Source organism: Epinephelus moara, chromosome 15, assembly GCF_006386435.1.
Source record: "Epinephelus moara isolate mb chromosome 15, YSFRI_EMoa_1.0, whole genome shotgun sequence".
Classification (NCBI taxonomy): domain Eukaryota; kingdom Metazoa; phylum Chordata; class Actinopteri; order Perciformes; family Serranidae; genus Epinephelus; species Epinephelus moara.
In genome coordinates this window covers 14,965,959-14,982,913 of record NC_065520.1, presented here as the reverse complement: position 1 = coordinate 14,982,913, position 16,955 = coordinate 14,965,959, and the positions used below count along the sequence as shown (strand labels likewise).

Here is a 16,955-nt window from a genome sequence, read left to right as displayed (position 1 = left end):
AGCAGAAAGATGAAAAAAGGAAGAGGAGGAAGACAAATGAGAAATATGGCAGTCAGACGATAATTATTTTAACTTCTTAAATGAGAAATATCTGAGAAACTATGTGGCTTTAATCAACACTCAAATATATACATAGTGCTGAAACAGACATAAAATACATAGCACAGATAAAGTGAATTCAAATACAGACAACACTGCCCCTCATTTTACACCCTCACTTTGTCCTGAGTTTAGGAGATTCACTGATAGAGGGATGAAAGAGTTTTATACCTTTATACCTTTTATACAGCGCATTGCCTGAGTAGGGCATCTTTATTCTACATCACTCAAACTCATAACTTTTGACACCAAGGCCAAGTAATGGACTGATTAAGCTACTTGCCAAGTGAACCTACCGTCAAAACTGTAAGCTGTTCTTATGCACTATTTGTACGATTTCCTATTAAAGTAATGCACCAAATTTCCACGCAATCATGAGCCAGTAATTTGTGCATTATCCGCGTATTTTGAAAGGCTGCGATCACATGATCAGTGCACTGACAGGAGTAAAGAGGGAAGTGGTCCAGAAGGCAGGTTTGGCTGGTCACAAAAATACAGAACTTTTCCTCAGGAGACAGGTGTTAGGAACTGTGTGAATTTTGACCGAACTTTAAGTCATTTTAATTTACATAATTTCCATTTTTCTTTTTCCTGAACCTAACCACAGTAACTTAACATTAATTACATAACCTCACCTTAATGATGTAATGTAATTTGTAGGGTGCTTATTGGTAGAATATTACATGAACCACTGTATGAAGATACATTGAAAATTCAGTAAAATTCTGGGACAGTAAAATTCTGAGAATGTTTGTACTTCATCTAGCCAAACTGCTCTAACTCCGAAGTCGTGGAATACCAGCGCTTGGTCAGTGACTTCAGGCGTCAGACAGCAATGAAAAAAGACGTCCTTTCACGTCGTCATGATACGCGGCTGGTTGCCGTCTTTGTATAATAGTGCACGGCAGCATTGGGGGAAACATGGCAGGATGACAAAATAAGGGAGTGAAAGTCTGAGTAGGTGGGCAGGAGGGGTGGTAGATGGGTCAAACAACCACTGACTTTCACCCGGGGGCTGGTGTTCACATCTCATAAGACCGTAAAGCCAAACCCCAAACCCTTTACACGAAAAAGTTTAGATACACTATGGGCTCAATTTTTGATCATTAATAAAACTTGGACTGGATTGATTAGGGAGAACAGTCTGGAGATGTTGTGCAGCAAGTTTGGTGTACGGGGAGATAAGTTTAATTAGTTTTACAGTTTTTGGAGAAAACAGAGTGATGGGCTTAATAATCCCCGCAAGATCAAACACCACAAAAGTTAGTAAAGGACGTGTTGAAAACTGCTACACAACCGGAGGTAGTAGGGCGGGACTTCAGCGGGTCGCTCGTTACGCCCAATGAAAGGCTGATCTATGCAGCGAACTTCCATCCACTCAGACTACACAGTTCTGAGCACCAATCTCGTGGGGAAAGTCCTGTGTTTGGAAGTCCGTGCTCCTTACAGAGACCGCTCTAGACTGCTTCCTTCTTCACCCCCCATCAACACACTGATCACATGATTGCAGTCATTCAGATTACATGGGTAATGAAGGAATAACAGTGCATCACTTCCTGTAGGACAACGTACACACAATGCATGAGACCAGCCTGCAGAGCTGTTTGATTTAAATAATGCTGCAAAGTTCGTCAGACTTCACAAACATCAGGATAAACCAGGTGTGGAGCCTCGGTGAAATGTGAATCAGTGGTTGAAATGAAGACAGCAGAAATAAATCATTACTGTGGGGAGCTGTTTATTTATTGATAGAGCCTTTCTTCTCTAACCTACATCAAAGGCTGAGTGACACACTAGGTGTGTGTAAATGTGTATCAGAGAGACAGAGGCACAGAGGGACTGACTGGAGGTGCATATGATGTGTGTGTTTTACAGAGACATCCAAATCAGGTCATTAAAATAAGATCAAAATGGCATGACACCGGATCATGAAGCTCACAACTAGTAGAAGTCAATGCAAGTCAATTTGATAAAGCCCAATATCACAAATCATAAATTTGCCTCCGGTGGCTCTAAGCATACAACCTCTGTCCTTAGACCCTCAATTGAGATCAAGAAATCTATCCAAACATCGTCTAGCAGGAGAAAATGAAGGAAAAACTCTAGGTGCCACCTGACAGACCTGAGCCGCACAACCTCCTCTCCACCACGGAGACCTTGAAGAAGACAGACTACAAACACACAAGATAAAAAGCACAGCATTCATAAAGGAAGAAGAAAACACAAACACACGTAGAGGAAGACGGAGAGACAAGAGTAAAGGCTGAATCTCCTGGAGGACAGAGATCCAGTGTGGAAACACCCACAGGCAGCACAGAGAAGCCTGAGTGATAAGAGGCGAGGAAGAGGAGAAACTCTGAAGGGGAACGACAGAAACAGAATGAATAGAAAGGATATTGATCGGTTCGTTGTGATTATTCGACTGGTTCAACAGAAACTTAGCTGTTGTCATTAGTTGTTATGGTGACAACACGCATACATCAGTGGGGCCAGAAAGTGTCACTCTCACTCTCAAATCACTGCTCAAACACAACTCACAGCTAAAAGTGTGTGTACGAGGTGATGTTTGAACCCAATTGCAGCACCACTGTTTGTTTTAGTCTTTACTGAACAACTTTGCAAAAGAGAGAACACGCAGGCAAGTGAAACAGCGAGAAAGTTTAAGGTTCAGTCCAAAAAACTTCGGCAAGCCACACTGAAGCAGAGAGCAGGGGAGTCTCTGCCGTTTCCTGGAGGCATGCATACACACACCAGAAAGTTCAAGTGTGTGCAGCAATACTGCGAGGGAGACGATCTCAGGCGAGCAGAGGAGCTGAGGAACCAGTATTGAAGGTGGCACACACAATGGCGATGTATGCAGTAAACTCATATTGTAGAGTTGTCAGGNTATATATATGTATGTATATATATATATTGGAAGAGTGTAATCAGGAGCAGGTGAACTGACTTGCCTCGCTGAAGTGGGTGTGGTAGGACAGGTGAGTCGCTGGCAGAGGCAGTGTGAGTGTAAATTTACTGAATGAGCAGAGAGTCTAGCCAGGAAGTGAGATTTTAGCTAGTGATGGCCAAATGAAGCTTCATGAAGCACCAGTTGTATTTGCTGAACCCACTAGATGGCGCTCTTGGTGTAATGAAAAAGGCTCAAGGGATGGCAATGCAGTTTGGTTTCAACCCTTTGTTGAACAAAGAGTGCCAGAGTGGACCCAAACAATAAAGAAAATGGTTCATGAAGCTTCATTTGGCCATTGCTAGTTGAAACCAAACCACATTGCCATCCCTTGAGCCTTTTATCACACCAACAGCGCCATCTAGTGGGCTCAGCAAACACAACTGGTGCTTCATGAAGCTTCATTTGGACATCACTAATTTTAGCAATCTTATAAACATCAAGTTTGATGTATGCAGACTGTACGATGACAGCGCCTACTGAATCGCAGGCTACAACATACATCCATCGACGTCAATACGCAAGAACAAAACATCATCAGCAGGCGTCATACATCTACCCCGCTGAAGCAGTAAGAGAAAAATGAAAACAAACATGAATCGAGCCCTCGCTACAGTGGAATTCATGTGTCGAAAAAGTCTTGAAGAAGAGGAGGAGGAGGAGGAGAATGTGGACGCGGTCGTAGCTGGGGCAAAGAGGCCAACTTGGCATTTCAATTTTGCAATGAGAGCTTGAAGTGTATTAATTAGCATCTACTAGCATTTAGCATTGTCACGCTAATCAGTGCATCATTTCATGCTGCATTTCTATTCGTTGGTTAGTAGACGTAGGTCGTAACTGTCAGAATTGTGTCAGAATTTTATCTCAGGTTGTCTTTGATTGCAAGATCGGGGCATTGGCCATCCTTGAACCTCTCTCACTGTGTGACGTAGGACCACTGTTTAAGAGCCATAACCAAAGGTATCGCCATGTTTCTGTCACGTTGGTCATCTTTCATCTGGGACAACGCAAAAAACACACAGTGTATACTGGGCCTTAGATTTGGGTGCCTTGACCTGGGGTCCATTTTGGATCAAACCTGCTCAGACAAAGAAAAGATAATATCCAGTAACTAACAGGTCTAGAATACAGAGTTTAAAAGTCTGAAATAACACAAAAAGACACATTGTCAGAGTATGTTTGGAAATTTTAATAAACAAAAGAAAAATGAAAAAGAAGAACTACAGAAGAAGAAATGGTCATTCTAAAGTGGGAGTGAAAAGGTCAGTGAGAAAAAGCCTTACAGCAAGTGCCTTTGTTTTTCTTTTGACAATATTCAAAATGAAAGAAATGTATAACACAGGGCTTGTGTGGTCCCTTAGGAAATGTATAATGCAGATATTCCAAATGCACGTTCATCTACAAGGAGCTATGGTAGGTAGACTGATTGAATGGTATAGATTCCTGGCTATGGGCTGTGTTTATTGCCACAGAAGTAGCTGAAACAATAAGACACAGAGATGCATGTAATCTACAACAGGTGTGGTGGTGATGGGTTAAGGAACACAGTGGTCTAGAAATGTATTAATATCCCAAATGCAGTTTGATTTCAAACAGCTGTGTTGGCTGGTTTTAATGCAACAAGTCATGCTCACATCATTAGTCCTAGAGATTTACTGCATATTTACATAATTAATTTAAGTCCAGATGTATATGTCTCTTTTCCTTTTATAAAATAATTTTCTTTCCACATCATAGTGTCCACCTATGCTACCTGTTGGTGATACATACAGTAACAATATGCTACACACGGCTGAGGAAGCTCAGATTCAAAATTGCGTGTATGGAAATTAGGCTATAAATCTACAAGTGCTGGGGCCTCTGTGCATCTGTCGGAGGAAAGCTGGTTCAGACAATTATTGTTCTGTTTCTATTTGCTCTTCAGCTCTGAAGACTCTTGTCTGTCCCTGGAGACTCTTCACCACAGCCTGTTTCTAGTTGCCCTTGCCTTTTTTCTTCTTCCCTGGAAAAAAGACACAGACATTGGCACTAATGTTACTTCACAAGATGCTGGTCTGTAACTGAACACGAATATGGCATTCAAATGAGTAAGTGGGTTGACATATTTCTCGTGTACAACTGGAATTTTTGGCCTAATAGCAGCGCCAGGTCAAGGTTTCACAGCCTCTTCATATCCCCAAGTCGTCAAATACCACGTCTGGATTAGTGAGTTCGGCGTCAGACACCGGTATGATACGCCGCCAGTAACAATGTAATATAAGGACTTGGATAGTCCCTATAGGGTGGGCAGGAGGGGAGGTGGATGGGTCCAACAAACCCAAGACTTTCACCCAGGAGCCCGCTGTTAGTTGATGGCTTGACTACGATGTTTTATTTTTCGAAACCTAACACATGCTTTTGTTGGACAAGGAAATAAACCTAAGTATGAGTTGTTTTACCAACACTGTAAGTTTGTTTTGAAAAAGACTGTGTGCATCTAAAGCCCTATTCAGACGGGATTAGTTTAACGTGGAGACGTGTGGTCAAGTAATTATTACCAGGGATTTTAGTCCTGTCCGAAAGCGCCATGTCTGTAATCATTACGGAGAATGTCAATTAAAATTACGACGACTTTTACCTTCTGTAAAACGGTCCGGAGAAAATACCTCGGGTAATATTAACCCGTGCGAACTCGATCCTCAGTAAAAATGTATGTAAATATTTCGTCACGTCCTGTTAATAACCATTTTTCCGCACTTAAAACTAGTTTTCCGCGTGTTTTCGATGATGGAGGCACTTGAAGAAGCATTCAGTCATGATAGTGGACGTTCTTCTAATGATCGCATAGCCCTACGTGGGAGACCAATCAAACAGGTCGAGAAGAAAGCACTTTTCAGAGCCACAAGACTTCTGGTTGTGTTAGGTGGGCCTAATATAAATCCATTAATTATTATTATCCTTTAGCTGATGCTTACAGAAAGCAACATAGCACGCACATGCCAACAGGGAGGTGACGCCAGGGCGCAAACCGAGTTACCACTCCCATCTCTGGTAGAATTACGGAGATTTCTTGTCCCGTGCAAATTGGACATTTATATTAGATATCCTGTGGTAAACTGACATTAGTCCACATCCCTTTGTAAAACTAATCCCGTCCGAATAGTACTTAACAAGCAGAAACTACATGTGGCAGACATAAATTCACACGGCGTCCCAGAACGTTAGCAACAGACACTTCATACCTAGTGCTTCATAGGCAGACGTGAAAGTCCACTGACCAAACAGCGATATTTGACGAGATGGGATGAGAACATGTTGGGTTTCACAGTTCACAAACATCTTCTGAGGACAGTGAACATCCAGCAAATTCAGAAATACCTCAGCAACCGTTGAATGAAGTGTCATGAAATTTTGTGCAGACATTCATTGTCCCCAGAGGATGAGTTCTAATCGCTTTGGTGATCCGCTGACTTTTCATCTAGTGCAACCATTAGGTTCATATGTACGGTTTTTGGTTAAATATATTGACAGCTATTTGATGGATTAACATGACTTGCGGTGACTCCTTGAGTTTTAGCACCAGGTTTTCAGAGAGTGGGTCATTATTGCGAAATAAAGTCCTTCAGGGTGATTCAAGATCTGCATCCTGCATCATCCTGTCTGGGTTTATTTTGCAGCAACAAACTGCTCACTGTGTATTATCACTGATTACATCATGTTACTGTTGTGAACATGCTGATATTAGCATTTAGCCCAAAGCACTACTGTGCCTCAGTACAGCCTCACAGAGCTTCCAGCATGGCATCGCTGTAGAATTTATTCATTGATGCAAAAATCTGCAATGGTGGAGATGGCTAAAATCAGCAGTCGGTGCATTCAAGTGCAAACTCCTTCAGTGTGTTGTCTAGACATGAAAGAAATACATTATACATCACAGTTTATTGCTCTTCATTGAGATGGAGAGACATCAGACAATGAACTTGTGAGTCTAACCTTTGGGTTTTGTCTTGGTTTTCCCGGTGCAAGGTTTGGAGATGGAAATAGTCTGTTGACACTCTGCATTGTACAGAGCCTTCTTCAATGTCCCTGTTCTGGTCTTTGAGCCGGAGCTTGGATCACATTCTCCCCAATTACCAAAGCGATACTTACAGTCAGCTAGAGGAGAGAGGAAAAGAGACAGACAGGAGATACCTGAACACAGGGAACGCAGCTGTCATACATACATACGTACATGGTCCAGTGGGAATAGGTAACTGTAATGGGTGCCTCAAGGGCACTTGAGGCAGTGAAAGAAGACACATTTAGAACACGCATTCAATGCTGCACTTCATTCTTATTTGTCAAACAGAACTCACCTTGTACCAAAAATAACTTGCTTCTCCTTTATAAAGTTGGTACAGTGCACTTACTGTGACGTACTCGTGCTATTACTAGGTAATATTATCTCCAACAATGGGATTTATTTTAATTATCATGCCAGTGAAATGCAGATATACCTGCCAATCCTTCTCAATGATTCTATGAGTCTTTCAAATCTTTATGCTAACCTACATTTTGGGTATTTGACCCAATACTGCCATTTAAACCTCATATTAAGGGTTAGCTGAGCTTTTCAGCACCTCCAAAGCATAGACAGAATCCACCAATTTCTCTCTGAAGATACTGAAATTTTGATCCATACATGTGAATCTTCCTGACTTGACTATTGAAATTTTCATCTGCAACTTCTCCAGAACACTACTGCTATAATCATAACCATAAACACTAAATTTCTGCATTCAGTACTGACTTACTGACTACTGACGTCATATAGTACGAGTCAGTCGATACTTGTACATGAAAAGCCAAAATTTTAAATGTTAATAGAATCATAGCTATGGAGGTGATACACCATCATGACCAGTCACATTGGTGTCAGAACTTTGGTACTAGTTTTTAGTCTTCTTCTAGTACTTCTTCTACTAGTACTAGTTCTTCCTCTACTCGTATTAGTTCTTCTAGAACTAGATCTTTTCCTGCTTCTTCTTCTTCTTCCTCTACTAGAAATAGTCCTTTCTTCCTCTTCATCTTCTACTAGTACTACTTTTGTTCTACTAGTACTAGATGTTCCATTTCTTACCCTTCTTCCGTAGTACTAGTTCTTCTTTGTCTAGTACTAGATCTTTTTGTATTTCTTCTTCTTCCTCTTCTAGTACTAGTTCTTGTTATTCTACTAGTGGTAGTTCTTGTTCTTGTTCTTCTTCTTTTTCTGCTTCTTCTCCTAGTATGTGTTCTTCTTTTTCTTCTTCTAGTGGTACTTCTTCTGGTACTAGTACTAGTTCTTCTTCTACTCGTACTACTTCTTCTAGCACTAGATCTTTTCCTTCTTCTTCTACTAAAAATAGTTCTTCTAATACTAGTTCTTCTACAAGTAATAGTTCTTCTACGAGTGATAGTTCTTCTACTCATACTAGTTCTAGTACTAGATTTTTTCCGCCTTCTTCTTCTACTAGAAATAGTTCTTTCTTCTTCTTCTCCTACTACTAGTACTAGTTCCCCATCCTCTACTAGTACTAATTTTTCTTCTACTTGGACTAGATCTTCTTTTTCTTCCCCTTCTTCTCTAGTACTAGTTCTTCTTCTACTTGTACTAGTTCTTCTAGTACTAGATCTTTTCCTTCTTCTTCTACTAAAAATAGTTCTTCTGTCTTCTTTTTCTTCTAATACTAGTTCTTCTTCAAGTAATGTTCTGCGATTACACTAGTTCTTCTTCTATGAGTAATAGTTCTTCTACGAGTGATAGTTCTTCTACTAGTACTAGTTCTTCTACTCATACTAATTCTTCTAGTAATAGATTTTTTCCGTCTTCTTCTTCTACTAGAAATAGTTCTTTCTTCTTCTTCTTCTTCTTTAGTACTAGTTCCCCATCCTCTACTAGTACCAGTTTTTTTCTTCTAGTACTAGATCTTTTAATTCCCCTTCTTCCCTCGTACTAGTTCTTCAACCTCTACTAATACTAGTTCTTCTTTGTCTTCTTCTTCTTCTTCTTGCTCTTCTTCTTCTTCTTCTTCCTCTCCTAGTATGTGTTCTTCTTTTTCTTCTTCTAGTGGTACTTCTTCTTGTACTAGTACTGGTTCTTCTTCTACTCGCACTAGTTCTTCTAGTACTAGATCTTTTCCTTCTTCTTCTTCTTCTTCTACTAAAAATGGCTCTTCTGTCTTCTTCTAATACTAGTTCTTCTTCTACTCGTACTAGTTCTTCTAGTACTAGATTTTTTCCGTCTTCTTCTAGTTCCCCATCCTCTACTAGTACTAGTTTTTCTTCTTCTAGTACTAGATCTTCTTTGTCTTTCCCTTCTTCCCTAGTACAAGTTCTTCATCCTCTGCTAGTTCTTCTTCTTCTTCTTCTTCTTCTTCTTCTTCTTCTACTACTAGTTCTTCTCTCTTTCATTCATGCAGCAGCATATTCCAAAGTACACACCCTGACCTAAAAAGCACTACATGGGTTAGCACTTGGTTTCCAATGGAGATCTAATTAAAACATATACGCCTGCATGCTTTCTGCATTCTGTTGATAACTTATTCATCCCCCAGAATTCACACAAAATCGCACCTTTTCCAGGTCACTTTCATAATGTGGTCCCTACCTTTGTTTTTCTCTCATGAAAGAAAAACATAAAGCCTCTGGCCACAACTGTTGCTGCCAGAATTTAGATAGAAGTAGAGTCATTGCTTTGGAGGTGATACACCATCTCGTCCAGTCACATCGGTGTCAGGATGTTGTAGGATGCCTTGACAAGTAGTTGCAAGTTGCAATTTTGTTGTTGCAAATCTGTGGTCTGAACTGGGCTTAAAGGAGAATACCAACCTGCAGAGTTATGCAACACCTGTCGTAAACCTCCAAGCATGATGGTTAAAAAACACTTATTATCTTCAGAGTACAAGCTTCAGGCATCTCGCCGCAAAATGTGTCATAATCATCAGTTGTTGAACAAATTATAGATGAATCTTTACTGCCAAAGTGTGACACAAATTATCATTATAGCTACACAGATGTATTTATACTGGATTGCATCATATGTTACAGGTGCCTGTGATGTTTTTTGTACTGAGATAGTGTGGAATTACTCTGTCAGTGTCAGCCGTTTGTCTGATGCTTTAGAGAGCAAAGCAAAGGTCCACAGATAATGTATTAATTCTAGCTGCAGACTTCACTCTGGGATATGCAGTTTACCTCCACTAATTTCACCTGCTCTGAATCCATCCATCAAATCTCTAACTTTATAGGCCAATGGAGCACAACCATTCTGTGTGTGTGTGTGTGTGTGTGTGTGTGTGTGTGTGTGTGTTACCTCCAAAGTCCTTTTTCCAGTTGCAAGGTACTCTACATTTCATCTTCTTGTTCTGCTGGTCACATGACCCCTCTCTAAACCCTGCTCCGCAGTCCCCGTTGCTAGGGACACAGTTGCCATAGCGCCAGTCAGTGCATTCTGACCCGGGCTGGGAGGGTTTGTTTTTCTCTGCGGACAAAATAAGGATTCATTAAGTGTTTCAGACACGCATAGTTTCAATATTATCTCAACACGCAATCCATAAATTCAGGGACATTGCTGCTGGTGGCGAGCACGAGCTGCTGAGTTCAACCAGTCTGCTGGGGAGGGCTGCTCACTGGGAACTGCCTGTATGAGGAAAGCAGATTAAGCAATTAGGTGCTCAGGGCCCTTCCTTAATGTCTACAGGTAGTGTGTTCCATAGCTTTGGGGTGTAACTGACAAAGGCTGCGTCTCTGATCTTCTTCCTGTTGTTGCTGGGAACCTCCAATAACCTCCAAGCAATGTAGCTTGGTCCTAACCCATGCAGGGCTTTGTATACAAGAAGGAGGACCTTAAAAGCAATTCTAAATGTAACAGGAAGTCAGTGCAGAGCAGCTCAGACTGACCTGACGCGCTCTCTCCTCTTGGTTCTGCTTAATAGCTGAGCTGCAGAGCTTTGAATGAGCTGAAGTCTCTCAATGGTGTTTTTTGGGAGGCCAGTAAAAAGTGTGTTACAGTAGTCGAGGCAGCTTGAAATAAAGGCATGAATCAAATTCTCAGCATGTGTTTCATTTAGAAATGGTCATAACTTAGCGATGTTTCTGAGGTTGAAAAATTATGTTTTCGTCACCTTGTTAATGTGGGACTTAAAGCTCAGATCTGAATCTAGGGTCACACCAAGACTTGTAACCTCAGATAAAGGGCCAGTCCCAATACCCCCCTCTTGGCCCTACCCCTTGGCCCTACCCCTACATTTGCGCGTACCGCGGTAGTGGTGTCCCAATCCCTTTTTGCGTGTAGGGGTAGCGGGCATAACAAGGGATAGTGGGCTAGCCCTTCGGAGCGAGGGATTTCAGATGCTGGGATTGGGCCTTAATCCAGGGAGTTAAATTCTCCAGATTATTAAACAGCATTTCTCTTCTTGTTTCAGGGCAAAGAAGCAGGATTTCAGTTTTGTAATGTAGATATAAATGAGTCATTCTAAGTTAACTCAGTTATAAGGATTCTTATTTTCAGGTGATTTTTCACCAAAGAAAACATACTTATTATATTGTATTCCATTTCTGCTAATATATCCCCCTAAATCCTACACACTGGAGCTTTAAGGCCAGGCTATCCTCAGGCTCTCAATCAGATCCAATCCTCCACCCTCTAAATACAGTCACTTCTGGCTCCAAAAATCCAAGATGGCAACAACGAAACACACAAAATGGGTGTGTGGCAGGTATCAACTGCAACGGCTGAAGCCTGGGATCTGGCGGCCCTAACTAACCACTTTGTGACTACAACTTTGCAGTTGAAACACAGACATTGGTATTCATCTTCTTATCTACACCCCAAAAAGAAAGAAAACATATTTTCCAAAATCTAGAAAGCTCAGTGTCTAAATTTGGTTCTGACTTAATGATCACAAAGTGAAGTACAAGTCCAACCTCTCCTTTGGTCTCTCATTTTCCAAAGTGTGCTGCTCAGACTTTTGTTATCAGGGCAGAATTGGACCAATTTTAATACGTCACTTCCCACACAGAAGTTGTAATCTATAAAAAACTTTTAACAATGGACTTACTAGCAGGAGCATATATTTTATTGATAAATCGATGCCCTCTGCTCCACTGTGCGTAGCTGTAAATGCCAAACAGTACTCGACTTCGATTAAATGGATTATTAAAGATCCAGTGAGTTGGATTTGCAGAGATGGGATATAATAAGTCTGTTTTCTTCGGTGTAGAATCGGCTGAATGTAAGAAACTTTTTTATTTATTCATTTATTCTTGTTATAAAGAGAGGGTCTTTGAGTTCATCTCAATACCTGATCTTGCATTCATGTTTCCCTCACTTGAGTCTCTATCTCACGTCTATTTATAGATATATATCCAGTCAGGGGAGTGTGTCAGTCAGTAAAAGTCTTCATGTATCCTCACTTCCCTCCCCTCTGAATGTCTCTTCGACTCCTCTGAGCCAATCTAACAAATTGAGACGTCCTACAAGATGGTGAGTCTTGATCGATTTCAGGGTCAAGTGATCAAGGATAGAGGAGTCCAGGAGGGGTGTTGGGATGAACCCCGCATCTCCAGAGATCGCCATGTTGCATGGAACACACTGCTCCTTTAATGCACATGCAGTGTGTCATATCCTCAGAATGCTATACATACACTATATTTCAGTTTCAACAGTCAAGATTTGCATTACATTTGTATTGCAGGTTCATATGTGACAAGAAAAATAAAGAACAAGTGCAGGCATGACAGAGAGAGAAAGCGTGGATCTTACCTTTTTTGTTTTTCCCTCCAGCCACAGTTTGGACGGTGATGAGCGTGACTAACAGCAGCAGCAGCAGCGGCGCAGCCCTCATCCTGTACAAACACACAGCAGTGGGACAAATCAACATTACAAAGGTTCACATTCATCACGACTGGTAAACCATTAAGTGTTGACCCTCACCCCAGGGTTATTTCATGTGAAATCATTATCAGCTCCTCTCACCACACCGTAACAGCTCATAACAACCCGACAAGGGACTTCCTAACACTGTCAACAAGAAAGCAGGCACATACGTTGTTTTATAAATCCAACTTTTGTAAATCCTAAATGGGACGTAGAATGTCAGGTTTGCAGGACACGGCACAAATCAACAGCTGGTTATTTTTATATATTGTAGGCTTAAATTGCCCATGTGGTGCGTAGCCTGAGAGCCAGCAATGTGATGGTGATGACATTTGTCTAGGTTTCTGTGTTGTCTAAACAGCTGGTGGACAAACACTGTCTCTCTGTAGTCCTTTTGCATCTCTTTGCAGTTATTTTGTGTCTCCATGTAGTCATTTTGTGTCTCTTTGCAGTTATTTTGTGTCTCTTTGCAGTCCTTTTGTCTTTTTGTAGTCCTTTTGTGTCTCTCTGTAGTCCCTTTGTCTCTTTGTAGTCCTTTTGTGTCTCTTTGCAGTCATTTTGTGTCTCTTTGCAGTCCTTTTGTGTCTCTTTGCAGTCATTTTGTGTCTCCATATAGTCATTTTGTGTCTCTTTGCAGTCCTTTTGTCTCTTTGCAGTACTTTTGTGTCTCTCTGTAGTCCCTTTGTCTCTTTGTAGTCCTTTTGTGTCTCTTTGCAGTCATTTTGTGTGTCTTTGTAGTCATTTTGTGTGTCTTTGCAGTCCTTTTGTGTCTCTTTGCAGTCATTTTGTGTGTCTTTGTGGTCATTTTGTGTCTCTTCGCAGTCCTTTTGTGTCTCTCTGTAGTCCCTTTGTCTCTTTGTAGTCCTTTTGTGTCTCTTTGCAGTCATTTTGTGTGCCTTTGTAGTCATTTTGTGTCTCTCTGTAGTCATGTTGTGTCTCTTTGCAGTCCTTTTGTGTCTCTCTGTAAAGTTCTTTGACTAAAGTGGTCCTGATTGAGGTGTTTTTCATTTATATAACTCAAAGGCAAAAACAACAGGGGTCTTCCTCCTGTTCCACCCTGCTTTTTAAAATTTGGAATGGACAGTTACAGTTCTTGTCTAATATAACTCCCTTTGTTGGCCCTAGAATGCTGCAATATGTCTCCTCTGACAAACATACAGAGCTTTACTGGGAAAGATGAGACATTTAGCTCTCTCCACCACCTGCATCCCACCCCACTCTGCTAGGTGCTCATTTATGCCCTGCATACAATACAGAACAGCAGCCATAAGCACAGCATGACAAAGTGATCAAGAAAGCACATCAAAGATAACATCCACCAGCAGTGAGCAACCAACAAACAGACATACTCCTGTAAAATGTAGTTCGCTCCTGTCGGGTTCTGGGTTCAGCTTTTAGTCCTGCTGCATTCATCATTTAGACACGAGATAAAAAAGACAGGCAAAAGATGGATGCTATTCATGTTTTTCAATTCACAAAACTCTTTTATCTTCATGTAAAGACATCAAGCTTGCCAACTGACATCATTAACTATTACTAGCTTTGCCTCACTAGCCAGCAGGATCTGATATCAGCTGATACACCCCAGGGCGTCAGTGCTAAGCTGATGTGATCAACATCTACATACTGACAGAGCAGAAAGAACGACTCAACTAATCAACCTGTTTGAAACTATTAACATAGAGGAGTAAAAACTTTATTTCTTGAAATATTTTAACAAACAATGATGTTCATTATTGAAATTACAGAAACCTGACACATTTGTCACCAGGTCCACTTACATGTGGAAGCTTTCAGCCACATCTCATGGCTCTCATCATAGAGAACACCATGACAGCTGAACAAACTCTATCTGCTCCTGACAGCCATAAACATGGATGGATTACTGAACAGGCTGACTGGGCACAGGCCCAGGGGCCCAAAGTGTCAGGGGCCACCCGGTCTTTGCTTGCAAAATGTCAAATGTCCAATTAACACTTACTGACAAGGGAGGCTGAAAATGATGATAAGTGACACAAAAGGAACTGCAAAGAGACACAAAATAATTCCAAACATGGGCAAACAACCACCAGGAGACACATAACATCTACAAAGAGACACAAAACAACCACATGAAAACACAAAATTACTACAAAGAAACACAAAACAACCACAGGGAAACACAAAATTACTACAAAGAGACACAAAACAACCACAATAAGACATGACTTCAAAGAGACATAAAAGGACCACAAATAGACACAANCAAAATGCCTTCAAAGAGACAGACAACAACCACATGGAGATATAAAATGACTTCAAAGAGACACAAAATGACCACAAAGAGACACAAAATGACTTCAAAGAGACACAAAATGACCACAAAGTGACATAAAATCACTGCAAAGAGACAGACAACAACCACAAGGAGAAACCAAATGACTTCAAAGAGACACAAAACAGCCACAGAGAGACACAAAATGACTTCAAAGAGACAGACAACAACCACAAGGAGATACAAAGAGACTACAAAGAGACACATACCAAAACAGATGCATAATGACACAAAAAAACATAATGTCTGTGTGTCTTGCTGCTATGTAGGAGAGGTGGAGGGGCCCAGGGGCCCATTGTATCCTAATCCGCCCATGGCAAAGACAGGTGGCTTAAACCTCCAGAAATAGTAGGTGGTCAATATAACAATGTCAAACTGTTATTTCCAAGGTCAACACAAACTGTTATATATAATTCCAAACAACACATGAACACTGTCAGTGTCCTCATGAAAAGCTCAGATAAAATGTTTTTCGATATTTAGTTTTTTTTTCACATTTCCTTTCTTTTAAGTCAGTAACACACAGTGCGAGCGGAGCTGGTGGAGCATGATGGAGTGGAAGTTTCACACACCAACCAGGCTGCAATTATGCACTGCTGCACTAATAACCTGTCCAGGGACTGGAGTTGAAAAGCACCGCAGCAGCATCCCACGGGGAAACCATTCCAAGCCTTTTCCAGAATCATATGAAGCAGCAGCAGGGGAATGAAAAAAAATATTTATGGCAATAAAGACTTTGGTCAACCAGAGCCTCATTTATGTATCATCAGATGCTAAAGAGACGGGTTTTTAAAATGATGTTGAGTCAAATGTGACATGATGAGACAAAATTAGAGGTTTTCCTTTGAGTTTGTGCATTCTGCTGTTAATTTATTCAAATTAAATTATTAAAACATATTTGTAAATGACACTGAAGATCAGCTGAACCATGTCTCTGAAGTCCACATATTTACATTCACAAGTAAAACCCAGCATAGTTTAGATTAAAGGAAGCAGCAACCTCTGGGGCTGAAAACTAGTGATGGCCAAATGAAGCTTCATGAACCACCAGTTGTATTTGCTTACCCCACTAGATGGCGCTCTTGGTGTAATAAAAGGCTCAAGGGATGGCAATGCAGTTTGATTTCAACTAGCAATGGCCAAATGAAGCTTCATGACCCATTGTCTTTATTTTTTGGTCCACTCTGGCACTCTTTGTTCAGCAAAGGGTTGAAACCAAACTGCATTTTTTTCACTACACCAAGAGCGCCATCTGGTGGGTTCAGCAAATACAACTGGTGGTTCTTGAAGCTTCATTTGGCCATCACTACTGAAAACCACAAACTGCAGTTCCTCTAATGGCCACTTGGGGGTGGCTCCAGAAGCCAAAATAATAAATCCGATACTTCCACTTTTAGATGTAGTTGTATTTTGTGTCATTTATTTATTCTTATTTTTATATCTTGAATTGAGGGGTGCTCTGTTTCATGAGCCTTCTTGTCAAATCTGTTTTACCTCTCCAGCAAAAAAATTGCTGTAACAAGCAAAATAATAATAATTAATTAAAATTTTAAAAAAAAATGAATACATCTAAACTTGACCTGAGTTTTCTTTTCCTTAAGTGGAAAAAGCGCTTTCATAAAATATAACACTTTTTCACTTGAACATGAATACATATCTTAAGTCATTTGAAAGTTATAGGTAATTAATTTTAATTTTAATAGTGGGATTAACTTTTAAAC

The 16,955-nt window shown here is 40.7% G+C and overlaps 1 protein-coding gene across 1 annotated transcript in view; it reads right to left on the bottom strand.

Moving 5' to 3' along the window:
* Positions 1–4,220: 4,220 nt before the first annotated feature.
* LOC126402040 (midkine-B-like) overlaps positions 4,221–16,955 on the bottom strand; it is a 39,006-nt gene continuing 26,271 nt past the window's right edge. Inside the window, exons 2-5 of the mRNA XM_050063693.1 lie at positions 12,807–12,889; positions 10,356–10,523; positions 7,019–7,180; positions 4,221–5,048 (exon numbers count right to left, since the gene is read on the bottom strand). Of these exons, the coding sequence (XP_049919650.1) occupies positions 5,020–5,048; positions 7,019–7,180; positions 10,356–10,523; positions 12,807–12,888 (441 nt within the window). The 5' untranslated portion in view covers position 12,889 and the 3' untranslated portion in view covers positions 4,221–5,019. The remainder of the gene's footprint in view (positions 5,049–7,018; positions 7,181–10,355; positions 10,524–12,806; positions 12,890–16,955) is intronic.